The 19,616-nt window shown below is 45.0% G+C and overlaps 3 protein-coding genes across 4 annotated transcripts in view; 2 read left to right on the top strand and 1 right to left on the bottom strand.

Moving 5' to 3' along the window:
* Positions 1 to 784, top strand: part of CPSF3 (cleavage and polyadenylation specific factor 3) — a 19,479-nt gene extending 18,695 nt beyond the window's left edge. The window contains 1 exon segment of the mRNA XM_053974801.1: positions 358 to 784. Coding sequence (XP_053830776.1) covers positions 358 to 459 — 102 coding nt within the window. The 3' untranslated portion in view covers positions 460 to 784.
* Positions 785 to 1,961: 1,177 nt separating this feature from the next.
* On the top strand, positions 1,962 to 7,973 carry IAH1 (isoamyl acetate hydrolyzing esterase 1 (putative)). The gene is made up of 6 exons (XM_053972483.1): positions 1,962 to 2,256; positions 3,441 to 3,493; positions 3,892 to 4,040; positions 4,875 to 5,036; positions 6,827 to 6,945; positions 7,637 to 7,973. Exons 1-6 carry the CDS (start codon positions 2,176 to 2,178, stop codon positions 7,802 to 7,804), a joined length of 732 nt encoding a protein of 243 aa, XP_053828458.1. The 5' UTR covers positions 1,962 to 2,175; the 3' UTR covers positions 7,805 to 7,973.
* A 1,681-nt stretch (positions 7,974 to 9,654) lies between these two features.
* ADAM17 (ADAM metallopeptidase domain 17) overlaps positions 9,655 to 19,616 on the bottom strand; it is a 34,633-nt gene continuing 24,671 nt past the window's right edge. For both annotated transcript variants that reach the window (XM_053972481.1, XM_053972482.1), the window contains 8 exons: positions 19,254 to 19,453; positions 18,117 to 18,220; positions 17,308 to 17,442; positions 16,251 to 16,381; positions 15,156 to 15,234; positions 13,909 to 13,997; positions 13,213 to 13,269; positions 9,655 to 11,639 (listed from right to left, as the gene is read on the bottom strand). In XM_053972481.1, the coding sequence (XP_053828456.1) occupies positions 11,304 to 11,639; positions 13,213 to 13,269; positions 13,909 to 13,997; positions 15,156 to 15,234; positions 16,251 to 16,381; positions 17,308 to 17,442; positions 18,117 to 18,220; positions 19,254 to 19,453 (1,131 nt within the window). In that variant the 3' untranslated portion in view covers positions 9,655 to 11,303. The remainder of the gene's footprint in view (positions 11,640 to 13,212; positions 13,270 to 13,908; positions 13,998 to 15,155; positions 15,235 to 16,250; positions 16,382 to 17,307; positions 17,443 to 18,116; positions 18,221 to 19,253; positions 19,454 to 19,616) is intronic.

Genomic DNA, 19,616 nt, shown 5'->3' on the forward strand with positions numbered 1-19,616 from the left:
TTTGCAGTGTTAACCTAATACAGTGTGAGTGAATTCACAGATAAAATGAAATCTCCAGGAACTGAATCTTGTGTGATTTTACTTGATTTCAAATAAAATGCAATCCACAAAACTTAGTGCATTTTACATAGCAGTTTTGAGCATAAGACTCGGAATTAAGCTTCTTGCTCCTCAGCAGGACTTGCTTAAGTCTTCTCTGAACTCCTCTACGTGCTGGCAGACCACTGAGAAACATACAGTGCTGCTCTTGACAATTTCCATGACTACTTTTTCATTTCCCCTCGCGAGCATTCTTTGTGTGCTGACAGGGAGCATGAAGTGCCCGCGGTTGTAACATCCTTCTCTTTCTGTTCCCAGACAGTTGACTGCGAGCCAGGAAGCGAAGATGACGAATCCCTTCGTGAAATGGTGGAACTGGCAGCACAGAGGCTTTATGATGCCCTCAGCCCTGTATACTGACCTCTGTAGATACTTAGGATGCCTAAAAAAATCTTTTAAATTTTCAATTTATTTGAGCTATTTTTTACAAGTAAATAATTTTTTTCTTGAATGAGTCAAAGGTTTCAATTTATGAATGCGAAAGTGCTGAGTTATTTTACATAATGGATCAGCAACCTTGTAACAACTGTACTTGTGCATATAGATGCAATTAAATCAGGCAAAGTGTGAATATGTTCTCTTACGTGCACATACAAGAAATAATTCTTAACCTGATAGAGAATTACAAATATTAAATGGAGTTTTGTATTTTTGAATATTAAAACCGGTTGGAGGATAAATTGGATCTATTGAGTTTGCCTATATAATTTTGTTCCCGTTGAGAAAGTGATTGCCTGCATGCTTGTATCTACTTGAAGTCAAAAGGGTCTTGAACACAACTGCAAATGGAACCCATGTTTGCATGGTGGGGTTAGTTGGAGCTTTAAAACTCTGCCTGCTGGTATGCCATTAACTGGGCTGTAGGAACAGCACCACCTGCAAGAGAATTGGGTGCTTATGACGTGTGACAGCCTTGTCTGCCCCAAGTCGGTGACCACCCCAGCCTGGAAAAGGGACACGGAGTATCAGACACTGCAGGACACAGAGAAGAATTCCAAATACAGCGTGGTTGATGCTCTGAGGTATCTGCTGTTGTTGCCAAACGATGATCTTCATAGTGGCAGTAGTATTGGACCGAAGCGATACGTGGAATAAATAAATAGACTCCACAACCTGGGGTAGTTATGAAGTGGGTATGTATTGTTGGCGCCCAGCACAAGTGAGATAGCTCTCCAAAACCTTGTGCCCCGAGCCTCAGTCTGACCCACACTTTTATTCTTAAAGATGTTCCATATGCAATACATTGCACAACTTTGCCATGCATATTCAACCCCTGGCCCCGCCTGTCCTCTCCTCTCATGCTAAATAGGTCCACGCCCTTCTAAGCACGCGTGGTTTGCTGTGGTGGTCATACAGGGTCTCTCGGTGGTCCTGAGGCTGAAGATTGTGGTCTTCCTCATGATTGAACTTTTGAACTTTTCCTCTCTGCGCATGCGCTTTTGGTCCTTTGGTGCTTATCTGAGTACGTCTGTCAGTCTTGATAGGCTTGGAGACAGAGGAGCTTCATTATCTGGGTTCTTTGCCTCCTCTGGTATTGTTCTTTATGGAAGAAGCTTCAGAAATTTGCATTTTCCTATGCCCTTTGTACTAGGCAGAGGTTTCTTAAGTAAAAGGTTAAAATTCAATACATAACTCTACAAGCTAGATTATAAATGCTTAATTCATTTTGTTAACTCTAAAGATCTCTGTTTCAGGACGATTAGCAAAATTAGCGACACTTTCCTCCCCAAACTGTGTCGTTAGCAGGCTAAACAATATGAAGCCTTTTAAACGAGGTAATTGCATTTTCTTAAGAAGGAACTCCCTCTTTGAAACAGATAAAGGCCATGAAATCGCGCGCGTTCTGACGAGGTGCGTCCAGCCGGCACGAGGGGTGTGTGAGTGGTGGGTCCCCGGCTGCCCCGGGCGCGCCCTCCCTGCGCCACTGAGCCTTTTAACGAGGCGATGAAAGATTGAGTGGGGCAGGAACCTGAACCCGGTCTGTAACGGGGCCTTCCACCGGTCCGCCCCGTTTCCCGCTGCAGAGGAAGCGGCGAGGCCGCCGCCGCCGCTCCCGGCGGATGTCCGGCCGCGGCCATGGCGCTGGCGGAGGCGGGAGCCCGCGGGCGGCTCCTGCGCTGGCCTCGCGTCCTCCTCTTCGGAGACTCCATCACTGAGGTAGTGCCCGCCCGCCCGCGCCTGGCCCCGCAATTCCCGTGTGGGGCTCCCTGGCCAGCCCGGCTCCTCGTCCCGGGGCCGGCGGCCCAGCAGCGTGCCGGCGTTGCTGTGAGCTCCGGTGCCAGGCGAAGAGAAAGGGAAAGGGAAAGGGAAAGGGAAAGGGAAAGGGAAAGGGAAAGGGAAAGGGAAAGGGAAAGGGACGGTCCGGCAGCCGCAGCCGAGAGCGCGCTCGTGGCTCGGTCACAGCCCCGGACCCGCCGTGAGGCTGTGCCTGGGGCCTTCGCGCCTGGTGGGCGAATATGAGATTCGGAGCCGTCTCACAGAAATTCTTGAGGCCGCTGTGTTAGAGGCGCGAAGGGGAAGGTGTAGCTTGCGATGTTCCGGTGTCAGGGCCATTTTCCATGCGGGGGCCCAGCGTGCTGCCCGTGCCGCCTGCCGGGACCTGAACTCTGCCCTCGCGGCTCCTGGTGCATCCCTGCTCCCTGTGTCTAGCTCGCCCAGCCCGGAGGCAGCTTCTCCATTGAGGTGACTGCACCTGGTGAACATCTCTGAGGCAGCACCAACCTTTTGGCGTTGATTTTGGGTCCCTGCCTTCTGTTGCGTGGGTTGTGTGGTGGGTCATGGAGCTGCTCTGATGAAAAAGTAAAACTGGAGACCAGGTTTATCTTTAAGGGGAGATGAGTGTCTAAGCCGACTCACTGTGCAGAATTGTAGCAGAGAGGATGGTGCGGCAGTGGGAATAAGGAGGATGAATTAGTTTTTCTGTTTCTGGAAGAGGGAGGTATTAAACTGAACTCCATGAAGAGGGAGGATTTTTGAGAGGCGCTTTTCAGAATGAAAGGATCTTAGAAATAAAGTAGAAAAATATTCCAAACACAGCAAACCCTCACTGGCCAAAATGAAACTACAGTCCAACAGTGGTCAGTTTGGATTTTGAAGGGACCACAAGGTCCATCCCTCCAGAGGTACCAGCCCCGTGTTGCCTCAGAGGCCAGTGGTGTGCCTTGATAAAAAACAGAACTGTTTGACCTCAGAGGGACAGGGCAGGGAGGGAGGAAATGCACCAGCAGCAGTGCCAGAGGCCATGCACAGAAGCTTTTGAGTTGGGAAGGTGCCAGTGCTGGGGCTAAGCTCTGGGGAACAAGTTCTTCCAGTGAGGATCTAACCATTTTCCTTGTTTTCAGTACTCCTTCCAGGAAAATGGCTGGGGGGCATACCTTGCTGAGAGACTGGTCAGGTAAGAGCTTAAATTTCCAAAGTAATTTCTAGCTTGCAGAAAGTCATGCAGCTTTTCTAAATGAAAACCAACAGTGGTTAATATTTAATACATGTTTATTTATTGACATTTATTTATTTAGTGAAGTGGAATTGCCTTCTGGGCAGCATGCCCAGAACTGGTGAAAATACTCATTCGGTGTTTCCACTCAAAGCTTGAGTGGAAATTAAAAATTCCTTAGTGATGTGCAGCCTGTGTGTGCACTTTAAAGGCATGATCCCATTGAAAACTCATGTGACATCTCATTTTTCCTGAGAAGGATGGAGGCAGATGGCCTGACAGAAATGGTTCAGACCTTCCAAAGTTTTGTTTTGGTGGACAGAGGAGAGATGTTCTTTTGATACGTGTCTCTCTTTCAGAAAATGTGATGTTGTGAACCGTGGGATCTCGGGGTACAACACCAGATGGGCTAAATTGATTCTTCCAAGACTGATCACTGAAAGTACTAGTGCTGACGGTATTGCTGCAGTTACTATTTTCTTTGGAGCTAATGACAGTGCTTTGAAAGGTAGAGTAGCTTGCTTCCTGTCTTTTTTTTTTTTTCCTGTGACCAGTTCTCTTAAAACAGTTTTACAGTGTAGCAGAATAGGCAGAACATTTCAGAATAGGCTTTTCCTGCTACTTCTCCAGGAACTGATGACTCCATTTATAAAGAGGTTTGCTTTCTGTCATTTCATTTGTATTTAAACCATGCAGTGCCTTCCATTTCTCTCCCTATCACCAAGTTTTAATACTAGAAAAATAAATTTCAGGATGCTCAAGACTTAGTTGTGTAGCAGTTGCCTAAAATTGGAGTTGGGCATCCAGTTGTTTCTTCTGTCTTTAAAGGAGACTCATGAGGCAGATGGGCTGAGGAAAGGAGGGAAGGTAGCATTTGGATTCTCTTTGAGGAGCATAGCAGGATGCAGAGTCTAATCAAAATGATAATGACATCAGTGCATGAAGGACTGACTGTATGTCCATGGGACTTTCCGAAATTTTCTCTGCATCCAAGAATATTGGAAATCTCAGGTTTTGGTTCAGGCGAGGTTTGAGGTGATTATATTTTCTGATACTAAGATACGAAGTTGTGAAAAAAGCATCTTAAAAAAACCCAGCTGTTGGGGTTTTGTTCCCTGTGCCTTACTTGCCTGTTGGAAATGCTGTCTTTAAACTCTTGATTTGTCTGCTTTGGGTATTGAGGAACAGAATTTTCCTACCACACCTCCTAAATCTGTGATTGAGAGGAGCTGCATACTGGAAATGAGTGTCCATGGCCATACTGTGTAAAAGTGCTGTTATGCTGTGTAAGAAGCCTGCAGGGAGCTCAGCCCCACTGATGCATGTGCTCCACCCCTGACAGAGCTGAACCCTAAGCAGCACGTTCCTTTGGGGGAGTACGCTGCCAACCTGAAGAGCATGGTGCAGTACCTGAAGTCAGTAGACATTACTGCGGACAGGATTATTTTGATAACACCACCACCTCTTCAGGAATCAGCTTGGGAAAAGGCATGTCTTGCCAAAGGTAAAGGAGTGTTGAGGATGGGTGGAATTTCTGCATTTTACCAGTGGAGTGTAAGTGACAGATCCCAGGTTGTCAGGTGATTTCCTTCATGTGTGTGCCATATTGCAGTCGTGTTCTTTGACTAGTTGGAAAAGGGCTGCTGTTTTACTGAACAACTTCTGGATAAGCTCATGGAGTAAGTAATTTTAATTTATAGTAATTATTTTGTAACTACCAAGTAATTACAAACATGTTTTCCAAAGTGTGGATTGATCTGTTAATGCATAGAATTGACAGAAGTGGCTGCCCTCTAAGAACATGGGGTTTGTCAGCATGTCCTAGGCAGATTCCATTGTGTCCCAGCAGCTTCCAGAACAATACAAATAATTGAAGAAATGTTGACACTGTGGGCCTTAGAAAAGTTTTTACTGGGTACAGCAGATTTCATATCTGTTTGGATAAGCAGTAGTATCCCAGCCAGGTTTATTTTAAAGTTAAAAAAAAACAGTACCAGAGAATATCATATTCTAAGGATGCTAATAAAAGTGCCTGAAAAAGAAGAAAAAGGTAGTTAAATTATTTCCCATTATGTTATTTAAGCTAATTCTAAAATTAGAGACATAATAGCACCACTTACTTCGTGTTACTGAGCTAGTGGAAATTGCCAAAATCCCACTGACTCCAGCGGTGACAGTTCATACCTCCTGATAGCATGTTCTCTTTTCTTTTGGGGCACATTGTCCAGTTCTTGCACATTTATAAAAAACTTTTGAGTTAGGTCAGGCACAAATACATAGTACGTAGATCTACAGAGCTGGTACCTTCGTGACACAGTTTTCTATGATTTAGGTGGTGTTGCATATCCTGAGTCGTGTTTTCAATCAAAGTAGTAACACTTTTAACATGACCCTAAATTTAAACTGCATTAAATTGGACAACATTATTGTATGATTTTGCATTAGGAGGCTTTGATGTGATGTCATGTGAGCACACCTCAAATGCTGCTTATCTGACTCCCAGCTGTCAAGGAGCACATGTAGTGTTTACCAATTTTCCTCTTAAGACTGTCCTTTGTATGGAGTAGGAGGGGAGAAACTTGAATTTATGGCATTGAATCTGCCAGCATCTGTCTAAAAGAGAGTACTGTCTAGGGATGGAACAAAAGACAGGGTGATCTCAGACCATGCACCACAAATGAAGTATTGTGGGCACAATAAGCAGCAGTATCAGACCCTCCAGTATCGAGGAGAGATTTTCTGCCTGTTTCTAATTTTGTCAGATAGATGCAAGGGAGAGATGGGAAGCAGGAGGATGGTCATGTTCACCAGAGCGTACAGCCAGGTAGGAAAAGTAGCAAGAGGGCTACTGCAAGGAGAAGTTGCTTGTGGAGTCAGACAGAAAGCAGAGGCAACTTGTAAATAGATTTCCATTTACTTAACTCTGTTTTACCTGCCTTAGCAGGTATATGAAGAATTTTAAATCTAAGCACTGCTTTCACCTGAAGCTTGCCAGAAGGTGATAGCTGTGAGCAGCAGAATTACACTGTCTGCTTGTTTCTGTTGCTTCTGTCTCAACCTGATGCATTTCTTCAAAAGAGACATTTTCAAGTGACTCAGAACCAAAGGGTGCCCTGAAAAAGACCACACAAGCTGTAGCTTCCAGCCGCTTACATTGCTGTGCTTTGTATTTAGTTTGTGATTGGTTATGTCTGCAGGTTTAACACCTGAAACACATGGTGTGTGCCACAGAAGACTGAAATTGTGCTGCGTCAGTGGCAGGTGCTGGATGTGTTCTTTGTTTGTGCTTGGTAGGTGACAAACTGAACCGCTGCAATGCCACCACCGGGCAGTACGCCCAGGCCTGCGTCCAGGTCGCCAGGGAATGCGGCACGGATGTGCTCGACCTCTGGACCCTGATGCAGAAGAATCAGGTACGATTAAATCAGAAATAATTGAAACTGTCAGGAATTGTGAAATCCATCATTTAGCACAGAGGAACCAGTGGTACTGCATTATCACTGAAATGCTACAAAATACATCCAAATTACACTTTAGGGAAGGAAAAAAATAATCCAGAGTGCTTCATAGTTGGTAATGAGAAATAAAGCTGTATACAACCTGGCCATGGAGCTTGACTAGCAAATATGCCGAGTACATTATATCTAAATAGCCTTTTTCTTGAACTTGAGTCATGGAAGAGTTTAGGTTGGAAGGGGCCTCTGTAGGTTTCTTGTCCAACCCACTGTGCAGTGTTGGGCTAATTTCAAGGTCAGATCTGGCTGCACAAGAGTGTTGCTGATGCTTCTGACCAAGTACCCAAATTCATCCATGGGAGACTGCAGACTTTTCCTGTGAGCAGATAACTCCAGTTTGGACCTAAACCTTTTTGCTCCCCCATCCTCCCCCGATGCAGTAGACTGTTGATTTTGATTGCATCACTTAATCCTATGGTCTTTTACTGATGAATAGCAGTGATTTTGGCCATCAGAACATTCTCTTAATATTTTAACATAAACAGTGAAAAATAAAACCAGTTTACCAGCTGGCTTTTAAGAATTACTAAAGACTATGCCCTTTAGCTAGCAAATACACACTAATATATGGTTTTAACCTCGCTTGTAGGATTTCTCTTCCTATTTGTCTGATGGTCTTCATTTATCAACAAAAGGCAACAGCTTTCTAGCAGCTCAGCTTTGGTCACGCCTGGAAAACAAACTGTCTGCTCTTCCTTCACTGCTTCCTTACTGGCGTGACGTGGACCACACGAACCCCGAGGCCAGTCTTCTGTGACATCCCTGCAGGGAGGAGCCAGGGCAGCCATGCCAGACAGAGCCAGCTCATTATGCAGCAAGGTGCTGCAGACTGTATCCTCAGGGAACGTGGCACTGGGGAGTCCCCAGCAATGCTCTTCTCTGTCCCCTTCTCTTGGGTCTGTGGGAGAATAAAGGTGAGACCACTTGGGGTGTGTCCTGAGGTGTTTTTTCTTCATGCTGCTGTTGGCAGGATAGCTGTGGGCATAAGTAGCTCTTTCCTGGAGGACTCAGAGGAAAATGAGTCTCAGCTGTTCTGTGGCCAAGGGATAGAGGCTGCCCTGAGTAGTTCCCGGCCTTGCTGAGCTTTGAGGACTGCACTATGATTAATACCAGCTACTTGCTTTAAACACAGAGTAGCTCGTAAGAAGCAGTAGTGTGGAGTTTGTCAAGAGCCGTTAGTGTCAGTCCAAATTAATTTATTTGGATGTAATACAGCAGTCCCCTAAGTTTTACCTTGGCTTTGGTAGTGAGTGATAGAGAGTAGTTTAGAACAGGGCTTTTAAAATTTAACTTACTCTGGCACCAGCAGCAGTTTCTTCATACCCAGCTCTTCTATATAGGCACAGGTTTCAGGCCAGTGCATGTTTTTGGGCAGTATAAAACTGGTGATATATGACCTTGGAGAAACTACTAGAAAAGGTCAGCATCTCTGCTGACAAAGCTGCACTGTATGTCATTTGCCATCAAGTTAAGAAGACCTTTCAAGTGAGTTGTTAAAATAATTTTACAACTCATGTAACATGTAAGTACTGCAGACTATGCAGGTTTTGGCCAAGAGAACACAAACTACAAAACTGCCTTTACAAACAAAAAAGCCATTGTCTGCAACCTAAATGAAATTCAACAAGTATGGAAAAATGGTTTGGGAAATTATTGTCTAGCAAGCCAGATAGCAGCAAAAATGAGGATACAGCTAGCTGTTCATAAAAATCAAATGGTCTATCACTGCAAATATAACCCCTCCATAATTCTGGGCTGTATTACCAGTTATGTTGACATGGAACAGGTGTGCTTATTATGTAGGGAGTGAGAGAGTAATGAGAGGCTCTCATGCTGTCCTGCACTGTTAGTGCCATTAAACTGCCTTTGCTTCATTAAATAATTAAGACAAGCTGGCCAAGACCTGTCATCTACTATGTAACAGTGTTATAAACTGAACCATAAGTATTTTTCATGTGCCTGGAGCTAGCGCAGAAGTGAGTTTGATATATAAGTATTTATGAGTCTTAAACTGGACTATCCTTTCTGTAATAAATGCTTACAGTACAGACTGGCTGAACAGCAAAAGGGGTTCCCAGTGGGAGGCTGTGGATCTTCCTGCCTTAGATGTTATGAACAAACCATGCAAGTACTGCTTTCAGTTTCTGGAATACAGCTCAGGCTGGGGGATGGATTCAGTGATTTCCAAGGCCTGCTCCAAATCTCTGTTTTCATGCTCCCAAGCACCTGCCACTGAATGGTTTTCACCTGGGATGCAAAGACCTTTGTGCTGAGAACATGTACTCACAGATTTGGTAGCTGAACAGGCATTTGAGCACACCCCCATCCCTCAGGCATTTAATGTCACCATCTGAACTGATTATAATCTGCAGGACACATGGCCATACCAGCTTCAGCCTGGGCAGGAAGCAGGCAGCCCCTCACAGTGCAGGTCTGCACCATCAAAAGTCCAGGTCTGGCCTCTGCAGCATCTCAGCTCAGAAAGGAGCAGTCAGAAATCCTGGCTCCTGCCTGGCTACATGCCAGACTTTTAACCCAGGCTTTCACAACCAGAGAATGGAGATCTTTTAGAAGAGGACTGCATAGAAACAGCTCTTGTTCAACTGATTTTTTTAATATAAAAAGCTTTTATTTTGTTGGGAATTAAATTAACTCCTCACACTTGTGCTTTGCACTGAATCAAAAAAAGAAAACCCGAACAAAAAACAACCCCAAACAAAGTTCAAAACCAGCATATAAAACATAGTAGCTAGTCAGATAGGAATACCATAAGGCACACATTCAAGTAACTAGTGTAACAAGTATCCTTGGGTGTGGAGGAGAGTGAGCACTCACACAAATTTGCAGCACAGGTTCAGTTCCTTTCCCTCACATTTAAAACCACGGGCTCACCACACCCTATGTCCCTGTGTCTGAGTCCAGGCTTGGAAGAGTTAAATGGTCCTACCCTTGGCAATGTTCTGCCAGTTTTATCAACGTATTATTGTGGGAGAAAACAACTGCAGAATGAAGGTGCTGCTGTACTACCAGGACAGTTGCTCTGTGACTCCACTGTGTCAGTCCATCTGCTACTAAGCTAAAACAATGCTCATGTGCCAGTCCCAGCTCACCTGAGAGATCTCCAGGTGTACAGAAGACACCATCCAATTATCAGCCTGTGAGTATCTGTATTCACAAAATGCCTGTGTGAGTATCTGTAGTCACAAAGTCTCCTCCTTATACTTACCCTGCAAGTTTTAACAAAGGTTTATTTCTTTATTAAATTCACAATTGTTTTTAAACAAATGCCTCCCCTGCAATGGAGCAATTTTTTTCCGTCATTCATGCAGTAGGAGCTTCTAAAGGCCACAGAGACCACAGAAAACTGAGCTCAGTAATGTGAAAATTTCAACAATAGTGTTGCCTATTTTAAAATAACATTTGGAGAAACATTTCTGTACAAAAACTGCTGTAAAACAGCAGTTTAAAATGTCATCTGCGTAAATTACTTCTTCCTTTATGCTTCTTTCTCCAACCAGACACCTGCAACACACAAACCTTAGTGCAGAGTGGGAAACTCCCAACAAAAGCCACCAAGACAAGACAGCCTCACCACTGAGGCAGAAGAGTTTCATGCTAGAGGAGCATTTCTCATGCACTGTGTAGAGTGTAACAGCCTCTGTGATCCTTTTATTTATACAGGAGCTGGGCATTTTAAGGTTCTTTATTCTGATTTACTGAATGCTGCGAGACTGTATTTTTATCTGTTTCATTACTCTCTGTTCTCAAGGCATTTGCTTAGGCTTTTGGTTACATGTACCTTAAACTGCTAAATTATCTACTCTATTATGGAACATACTGCAGAGTTCATTTTGGTTTTAAAAGCCCCTTAATTTTGTCTATCAGTGCTGTCAGACTACAAAATACTAAATTATAAAAAAAGGCTGATATACACAATCCAATATCCATGAGGATATTTGTTTTTGCACCACAGGTTGAAGGAAATGTTAAAGGTCAAGGAAGTAGAAAAACAAATCCAAAAAGCTTCAAAAACAAGCCAGTTCTAGTTTGGATTTTCCTTTTTAAAAGATATAATGCTCTAATAAAGGTAGTTTAAGGAAGGTCATACACATGACCAGCATCTGCAGTAGGTCACTTCCTTATTCTCCCACTCCCTCACAAAAATATATATACATATATTTATATTTATAGAAATGAAATGGTTTCAGATCCTTATTTTGCAGACACGAGTCATACATTTAGAAGGCAGCAGGACACTAGCACTCTGTTTCTTTGCTGTCCACCCGGTTCTGGCGCTGTAGTTTGAAGGATGAAGCTTTCTCACTCCTAATGACAGGATGGTCTGTCAAGTCCTCAAAGGATTTGGCGGCAGAGCTGCTGTTTGGGAAAGGGTCCTTCTCAAAGGCATCCTCGTCGATGTGCGAGTCGGTGCTGGGGTCCTCCTGGATGGTGTCCATCCTTTGGTGGTCCTGCTTGGGCGGCGCGGGCGTCAGCGGCTGCAGCGGCTGGTGCCGGCTCGTGGCCGGCGCCGCGGGGAACGGCTTGATGATGCGAACAGAGGCAGAGTCCAGGCTGCTGAGCATCTCCACGTTCTGCAAGACACAAGCGGCCACGTCACTGGCAAAAGCAACCAGCATCTAGTCCAGGGTTTGGTTTTTGCAGCATTTTTCAAAGGGAGGAGGCACGTTCAGAGGAGCAGCTGCACTCCTGTTAGAACAGCTTAAAGGCTGCCATGTCCTCTGTGCCATCCCTAAAGGCAGAAAGGCTGTTCTGTCTCTGCTTCCTCCTCCTCTGTATAAAGCACCACAGGTGAGAGCCTTACTGGGAAGAGCTGCTGAGTCGGCCCTTCCTTCCTGGGGCCCAAACTGCTTTGGCAAAGCCTAGGACTGGAAATGCAGGGTCAAGCCACATGGCACAGAGCTCAGTGTAGGGCAACAGTCCAAGGTACAGCTTATTCCAGGAGAGTTCATGGTTTCATGTACAAGAACTTCACTGAACACAGGGTCAAACACTGCAGGGATCAGTGTCATCGTAACTCAACCCAGATTAAGTTCAAGTCCATTGATGTCTGCTACTATTTCAGCATGGTTGGGAAAATATCCAGAGATTTCTAAGCATAAAAATTCGCCAAGGACCTCAGCAAATGCTAATACTGGGAAGAAAGAGATGTTTACTTGCTACCATTTCCCAACTCTCCATCCTCAGCAGATTCAAAAGACACAAAATTTGTTTGTTAAACTGTTGTTGGTGCAAGGAGACCATTGGCTATACCTTTGCTCTCTCTCCTGCCATTGGGATTTTCTCAACTGAATGCAGGTAAGAAGCACTAAGATAACTTTTCTCATGTCACAGCTATGGGGCACTCAAACTAAGATCACCCTCAGTTCTGTCACAGTAGATGACAGAGGCACTCTGCCTCAGTAGTCTCCAGCTTCAGTATGCTTCTTCCAATGGTTGTACAAGGAAGAGCTCTGCAAGGCTGTTTTCCCCCTCCCCTAACAGAACAACTTTTCCTTAATATTTTACTTCTTAATAGGAACTGGATTGTCAAAGCACAGGAAAGGATATTCAAAACTCTTATGTCACAAGGTGCCCTGTGCTGGACTGTAATTAAAATTTATCTTGGCACTTTTTTGCTCTTCCCCTCTCCCAGCTCATTATCTGCAAGGTGAGAAGTGCCATTGATGTGACACTTGAGCAACTGGAAGGCTGTAGCACATCTGGCTGCTAGAAGCCACCTCCTGCAAACAGCCATTCTGCAGCAAAGACACTGCATTTTGCAGAGATTTTTGAGCCTCATGCTTCAGTGACTCCACTTGGCTGGGAACAAGCAGCCTGTGGCTGGTGCTGCAGAGTGCACTGTGCCGAGGGGATGCCAGACACGGGTGAAGCCGTGCTCTGCGGGGCAGAGTGGCTTCCTGCCCCTCTCTGCTGCACCAGAGGGGCTCTGCCAACAAGGCTCAGCTCTTACAGGAAGGAAGAATCAGACCCTGCCACGCTGCAGTGCTTGGTAAGAGTGAACAGAGGCTTGTTCAGCTTCCCCTCTCATGGATTCACCCCTCTGCAGCATGGGGCTCTCTCTTACTACTCTTTTGGTAAATATTCTGCAGACACCTGAGGTTAGGTTTTCCAATACTGCCAATTCAGACTTAGACAGCAACTTACACTCGGGCAAAACAGGGACTTTGTGTTCTCCTCATACTGCTTGTCCAACTTCTTGTCCTATTGAAAAACACACAACAAAATAAGAAATTTAATTTCCCTATAGCAGAGACTCCTTTTTCCTGCAGGGACTCAGCACTTTGTGGGGCTCCCCTACTTCCCTTCCCCTACTTCCCATGCATCCCAGGAGTGCCTGTGGGCACAGCACCCCTTTGCTCTAAGCCCACACTGCTGTCAGCAGCACACCACATATCCACACTCCCAGTGGCCATGAGCTCACTGACTCTCTTTACCCATCCACCCAAGATCAACTAAGATCACTTCCCACTCTGGGTCTTCTCTCAAAATGTGGGTATCATTTTTTCACAGAGCTTTAGAAGACTTTGTTTTTAATGATAAAAATAACAAAATTACATTTGGGTGGAACTCAGAAGGCAGAGAAAGAAAATCTGCCTGGGAAAGAATGGGAAAGGCTCCAGGGAATAGTCATGGGAGCACTGGGTCTGCCAGAGCCTGGCAGAGTTTAGCAAGAGTTTTGCCTACTGAAGGAACAGTAAGCCTTGCATATGCTGGATTTTCCCCCAGGGTTTGCTAAAAGCTTCCCATCATTTCTCCCACAGCCATCTGCCACGACTCTTATGAAGGGTGTTCTCATAGCAAAATCCAGTAGAGCAGTCATCTCAAAGACAGCTTACTCACCACACAGTGCACAAGGATGCTGAGAGGAATCCAGAACAGTAAGGAGAAGACAAGCACAGAGCCCACTATATTATCCGCTAGGAACTTCCCTGTGAAACCAGTTCAGATCTGTCAGTTACCCACCAAATACTGTTTCATGAACACACACATCTATCCCCCCTTCTGCAGCCACTGTTCAGGCAACTGAAGCCTCAGAATTGCTTAGAGAAACACATGCTGCCTACTTTGGAGTAGGCAAAGATAAAATTACACAATTGTAAAAAATTGTATCCAGTGTGTTAACAATAACAGGTTTTTCTCTGTTGTTCTCTGAAGAGAAATGCTGAGGCTGTAATACTGAATATGGGTTGTTTTGGAACAGCCTATACTGAGCCAGCCAAGCTGCCCCTCTCACTTATACAAGACACGCTGCGAGTCCATTACCAAATTCTGATGTAACAGTCATGTGCTCTCTACCTGCCTCCACAAACAAAATATTTGGATGTCAAAGATTCAAAACCTGCCTTTATCCAAGTAGGCTAACAGTTTTATCAGTTACCTCATAAACAATTTTTTGTCCCTGAAACTTGAGATTGAAAGCTGCAGCTCAGATAATTGCACTGTGCAGGCACAGTGGTGCCATGAGCACACACAGTTAGGGCTCATGACAGCTTAACCACGAGTTTTGCCTGGTGCCAGGAACACAGAGCAAGGCACTAGGGGTGACACCTGGGGTGAGGTGACACCTGCTTGGGTTGCACAGCTGGGATCAAGACCAAGGAGGCCCACTCCATCACAGGGAGTGACTCTGCACAGGCACAGCTTGAGGTGTGTGACTTCTGGCTTTCTTAAATGACAGAGAAAGAAGTGTTCCCCTCCCTTTCTGTTGACATTTAAATCCCACTGAGAGGCCCACTTTATACCCTGCTGAATCTACCTGACCTCTAAAAAGACTGACTGTTACTTCCTTTTCTCTAACTGACCTAGTTCTTGGTATTCAGACAAGAAGCTATCATCCCTTTCACAAGCTTGGAAGATGCCTAGAAAAAAAATGGAGTACAAAAATACAAAACAATCTCCTATCCTATCCAGCTTTAAAAGATGAGATCAGTAGTGTCAAACTTCAGGCAAAAATATACTTCGATATATCAGAAGCACAGCTGTGCCACCCTTGCACACAGTGATTAAATCCAGGCAGCTAACTCCCCCCGAGGCTTCAGAGGTTCATGAACTCAAAAATCCCCAAAGGATATGGTTATGTATCTTACCAAAAGTATTGATGCTGAGTTGGTCTATGAAATCCCAAAACCGTTCAATCACATCCTGTACTTGCTTCTCGCATTTGCCCTGCAAAAGTAACAAATAATCTTATGCTACCCAAGAATTAAGTACTGCCTTCTTGGAGAGGGAGGTACAATGATAGTAATGAAATGAGAACTACATACACAGCATGACTTCACTTACATTCTGAATACAGAATTACACTCATGCCCGATAGCAGCAGTCCACTTTTACTGCCTTTATTTTTATCAAGCCAGTTTCAATTCAACTGTGGTCTGAATCAGATAATTCTTTTGTTCGAAACGTGCAAATTCCACTCCACCTTTGGCCCATGTTAGGGGACATAAAACTGATGTTTTTAGAGAGATTTAAACATTGGAAGCCTCAGTTCCCATTATCCACAAAGAAGGCTGCAGCTCTCAGGAGCCCAAGTTTACAGACAAACTCACTCTCAGATTTGGTTGTGCTGGTTTAATGCAGTAGAACCTTGATCTTCCAGTTCTGCCAGCAGAAGGACTGGGGCATGCCCTCCCAAATTAACTTCTGCTGACACCCAGTTTAGCTCCAGCCACTGGGGTCTGCAGGTGTCCGTGCAGCTGTACCACAGAAAAGGCCACTGAATGCCAGTAACCTACCAGTCTCCCTGCCACAGGCTCACTGCCCCCTTCAGACACTGCTGGCTGGATTTTCATGGGATTGCTCTCTGACCTGAATAAAAACTAATTGGGCTAACAGGAACAACTGAAAAGGCAAGCGCTGCAAACCCAACCAAGCTTACAGCAGCACTCAGTCTCCTCCTTTGTGCAGGGTGCCAGGCTGCTGAGCTGTGCAGGGTCCCTGGCTGAGCTGTGGGGAGCAGCAGAGGGGGTAATGAGCAGCTCCAGAAGGTAATAGCTTCCACTTGCATGGGTCTCTGCAGAACTCCAACACCCACAGCCTCCAACACTCTTTAATATTTACCCCATGAAGAGTTACTTAAAACCCATTACCCTGCTCAAGCTTTGGCTTCTCTTCCCCAGCACAGTCCTCCTCCCTGAGGACTCAGACCCCGAGAAGAGCAGAGCAGAGCTGGGCACACTTACATTTGTGTCACAGAACCCCACAGTGCAAGGCTTGCCCTTGCGCAGGAACAGGAACTGGTCGTTGGCATCCACGTATGGTGTGCACCTGTCCTGCTCGTCCCGGCAGCACACCTTGCAGGAATTATCTGTTTCTGAAATAAAGCAGCAAACTCATTCCTTGGAAGCACAAAGCAACCCACAACCCCTGTGTCTCCTGGCTGAGCATAGTCCTGACCAGCTTCCCCACAGGGAAAGCAGGACCAAGCCACCCAATTTTGGGCGTTCTGACAATCAAGCCTAAAACTCAATCACATGCCCTGTGGAACATATTAAGGGGTACAGTGGGACCAAGTTCTCCAAGCTGATACCCCAAAACTGTATGAATCAACAGAACAATGAAGAGGTTTCAAGCAGATCCAAAAAGACAAATTTAAATATTTCTTGGGCTCTGAGTCCTCGAGGCACCTGTCTCCTCAGCTGTGCCCTCCATCTTAAACGGTGGGGCTCACAGCAGTTCCTTGTGTTGCCCCTGTGAAGTTTTCATCCTACTCCCAGCTGCTTTCCCACATTTAGGGGCTAATATGGACAGCAAAGGAGCAGGAAAAGTCACTGGCAGAAGTATATGGCAGGGAGGTTAGCAGGGGAATTAAGTTGGGGATTCTATATTCTCAAGGCACTTTAATCTCTTTGAAATCTTTATTTAATCCCTTGCTGGAGGCCACTGCTCCTCTGCCAGATGCTAGATCCAGAGGTTGCTTGGAATCTCCTTACAATCCCTTCTTGTCCACCTGTGGTAGAGCTGGAAAGTAGGAGAGTGTCCTCTCCTTTAGCTGGAGTGTCAGAGCCTAAGTCTCATCTTAATATCTTCAACCCAAACCACCAGAAGACAGGAGGACATTCACATTCCCTTTTTAAACAGAGAACAGCTGACAAAACCCAACAGTTCAAACTTTTCCAGAAACCACAAACTCAGCCCTCCAAGAGGCCAGCCCACAGTGAGGGCAGCACTCTCCAAGGAACAGAGACGAAATACAAATTTCAGTCCCCGTCCCGTTTCAGTTCAGTCTGTGTCACCCACCATTGCATGCACACGACCGCAGGTTCTTCTCCCTCTCGCAGAAAGGGACGCACTCGCCATCCTTGCACTTCCCCATGTCCACGCACACCGTGTCATCCGGAGCGTTCCCTGGAGGGGGACACTCACTGCTGTTCCCTGCAGATGGAAGTCAGCAGAGTGGGAGGACTGGGTTAGAGCAAAGGGCAGAGAACCTAAGTGTGCAGAAAGAAGGAAAATAATGGGAATACAGACTTATCCCAGGAAAATCCCAATAGCTTGTTCTTGGCTTTCAACTGCAGGCTGCCTGCCAGCTGCTCTGAGAGGCAGCAGAAGCTCTGGAGGCTTTCAACAGCTCGGGCATTGTGGCACTGGCAACCAAGCAGTAGGTGCAGACCCTGGAGCCCCCCTTGGCAAAGCACACACTGACTTGACTCCCTGTCTCCAAGAAAGACTATGAGGAGGAATTAAACAAGTGGGGAAATGAAGCAGAGCTGCAGTAATTCCACCTTTTCTATGCAAAATTCATTCTTGTTCCCTCCCAGGGACACACTCTGTTTTGCTTTTTTTTTTTTTCTTTTTTCTTTAAGGGAAAGAAACAATTTTTAAAAAAAAAAAATCAACCTTTTTTATGTTCTTCTGGGCAATAAATCACAAAGTGACTCTTCAACTACAATGAAACTCATTATAGGAGCATATTGTGATGCTTAACTGGTCTCTAAAATTACATGTACCGGATGACTAAAGGGCACTAGTCTGAAAGTGGGCTGAACAGGATGCTGAGCCTGAAGCACTTGGCTAGCTGACATACAGGGGACAGAACCACATCCTACCAGTGCAAAAAGACTCTCCTTTACAAGTAGCATTTATGGCTTCCTGGCATTTCTTTTGTGCACTTTCAAACTGGCAGCCTTTACAGCAAGGACTGTTTCGGTCACTGGGGAAAGATCAAAATTAAATAAATAAATATTAAGCAATTTTTAAAAAATAAGTACAAGTGTGACAAAGCCAGAGAAAAAAAGATGTTTAGGAAATAAAAAGCTACTACTTGGAGACTGACTCATTGATTCAACCCTTGTCCTCTCTGCCCCCTCCCACAAACACCTTTCTACATACATACTCACTCTTCATGTACTGAAGGTCAAATCACATAGAAAGTACAATATATTGAGAGACAACAGAGGGACCCTTGTATTTATTCAAGGCACTTGGATCATCCTCTTGTAACTTGCTCTGCAAATTAGGACAAGATCTTTCACCCTTTCCTTCCCCAAACATTTCTCCCCCTTCTGTTTGTCCTGAAGGTTTCCTACTTTGTATTCTGCATTGTCTTTACTTTCATTTTCTCACCTAATACAAGAAGGCCCTTAGTAAAAAAACATTCATTAAAACACATGGATTTTCTTGCTAAACAACAGGAATTGCACAAGCTCTCTGATGTTACGTGGTGTAGAGCTGAACTATGAAAAAAAAAATTGGACACTGCATTGCAACAAGGCCATGAACACCCCAAAACGCAACAACAGAAATAGGAGTCATTTAGTGCAGTCACCGTGTTGTCTGCTCAAACACATTTTGCAGCAGTCTGGAATTACCAGTATGTACCAGTGTAAAAAGCCACCTTCCAATACAAACAAAACTTGTATTTGCACAGAAAGTGTGCACAGGAAATTTTTTAATGCCTTTTGATTGCGTAAGTTTGCTTAACAATAATGGTAGTAATAACAATGACAACACAATAATAATTTGCAAGCCTGTGGCTCTTGACACTTCTCAGGAAAACAGAATGCTATAAAAATTAATGGATGCACACAGAAGCCTTTCATGAAATCTTTCACTGTTGTGAGCTCACACATTCAGCCTTAAAGCCAGGAAAGGGGCCTGTGATACTGCAGGTGGCTTTAAGAGTTTTCAGCCCAACCCAACATTCTCTCCTGTGTAAAGAGAAGCTGCAGCTCATTTCCCCTTACCTGCACTTGGCACCATCTTTCAGTTTACAGTCTGCAGAGCAGCAGGGATCAGCCAGTTGGTACAAGAGGCCAGGATCACATTCCTCGCCTTCATCCACTCTGGAGTTCCCACACACTTTGTTGTTGCGCTCTTTGAAGCACTCCTGGGCCTTGACCTCTATGGTCCTATGGATGGATTTTTTGCTGCAGCTTGAGAACATCTAGAGAGTCACAGGGGAAAAAAAGCAGCACTGAGTGTACCTTTCTGTCAACAACTGGCATCTAAGACAGCCACAGCTTCCCTATGTCTCTGAGCTCTGGCATCCCAGAAAGCAGTTATTCCCTTTGTACTGTCAGCTTGATACCTTGGAAAAAATTTAAGAT

This window comes from Vidua macroura, chromosome 3, assembly GCF_024509145.1.
Source record: "Vidua macroura isolate BioBank_ID:100142 chromosome 3, ASM2450914v1, whole genome shotgun sequence".
In the NCBI taxonomy this organism is placed as follows: Eukaryota; Metazoa; Chordata; class Aves; order Passeriformes; family Viduidae; genus Vidua; species Vidua macroura.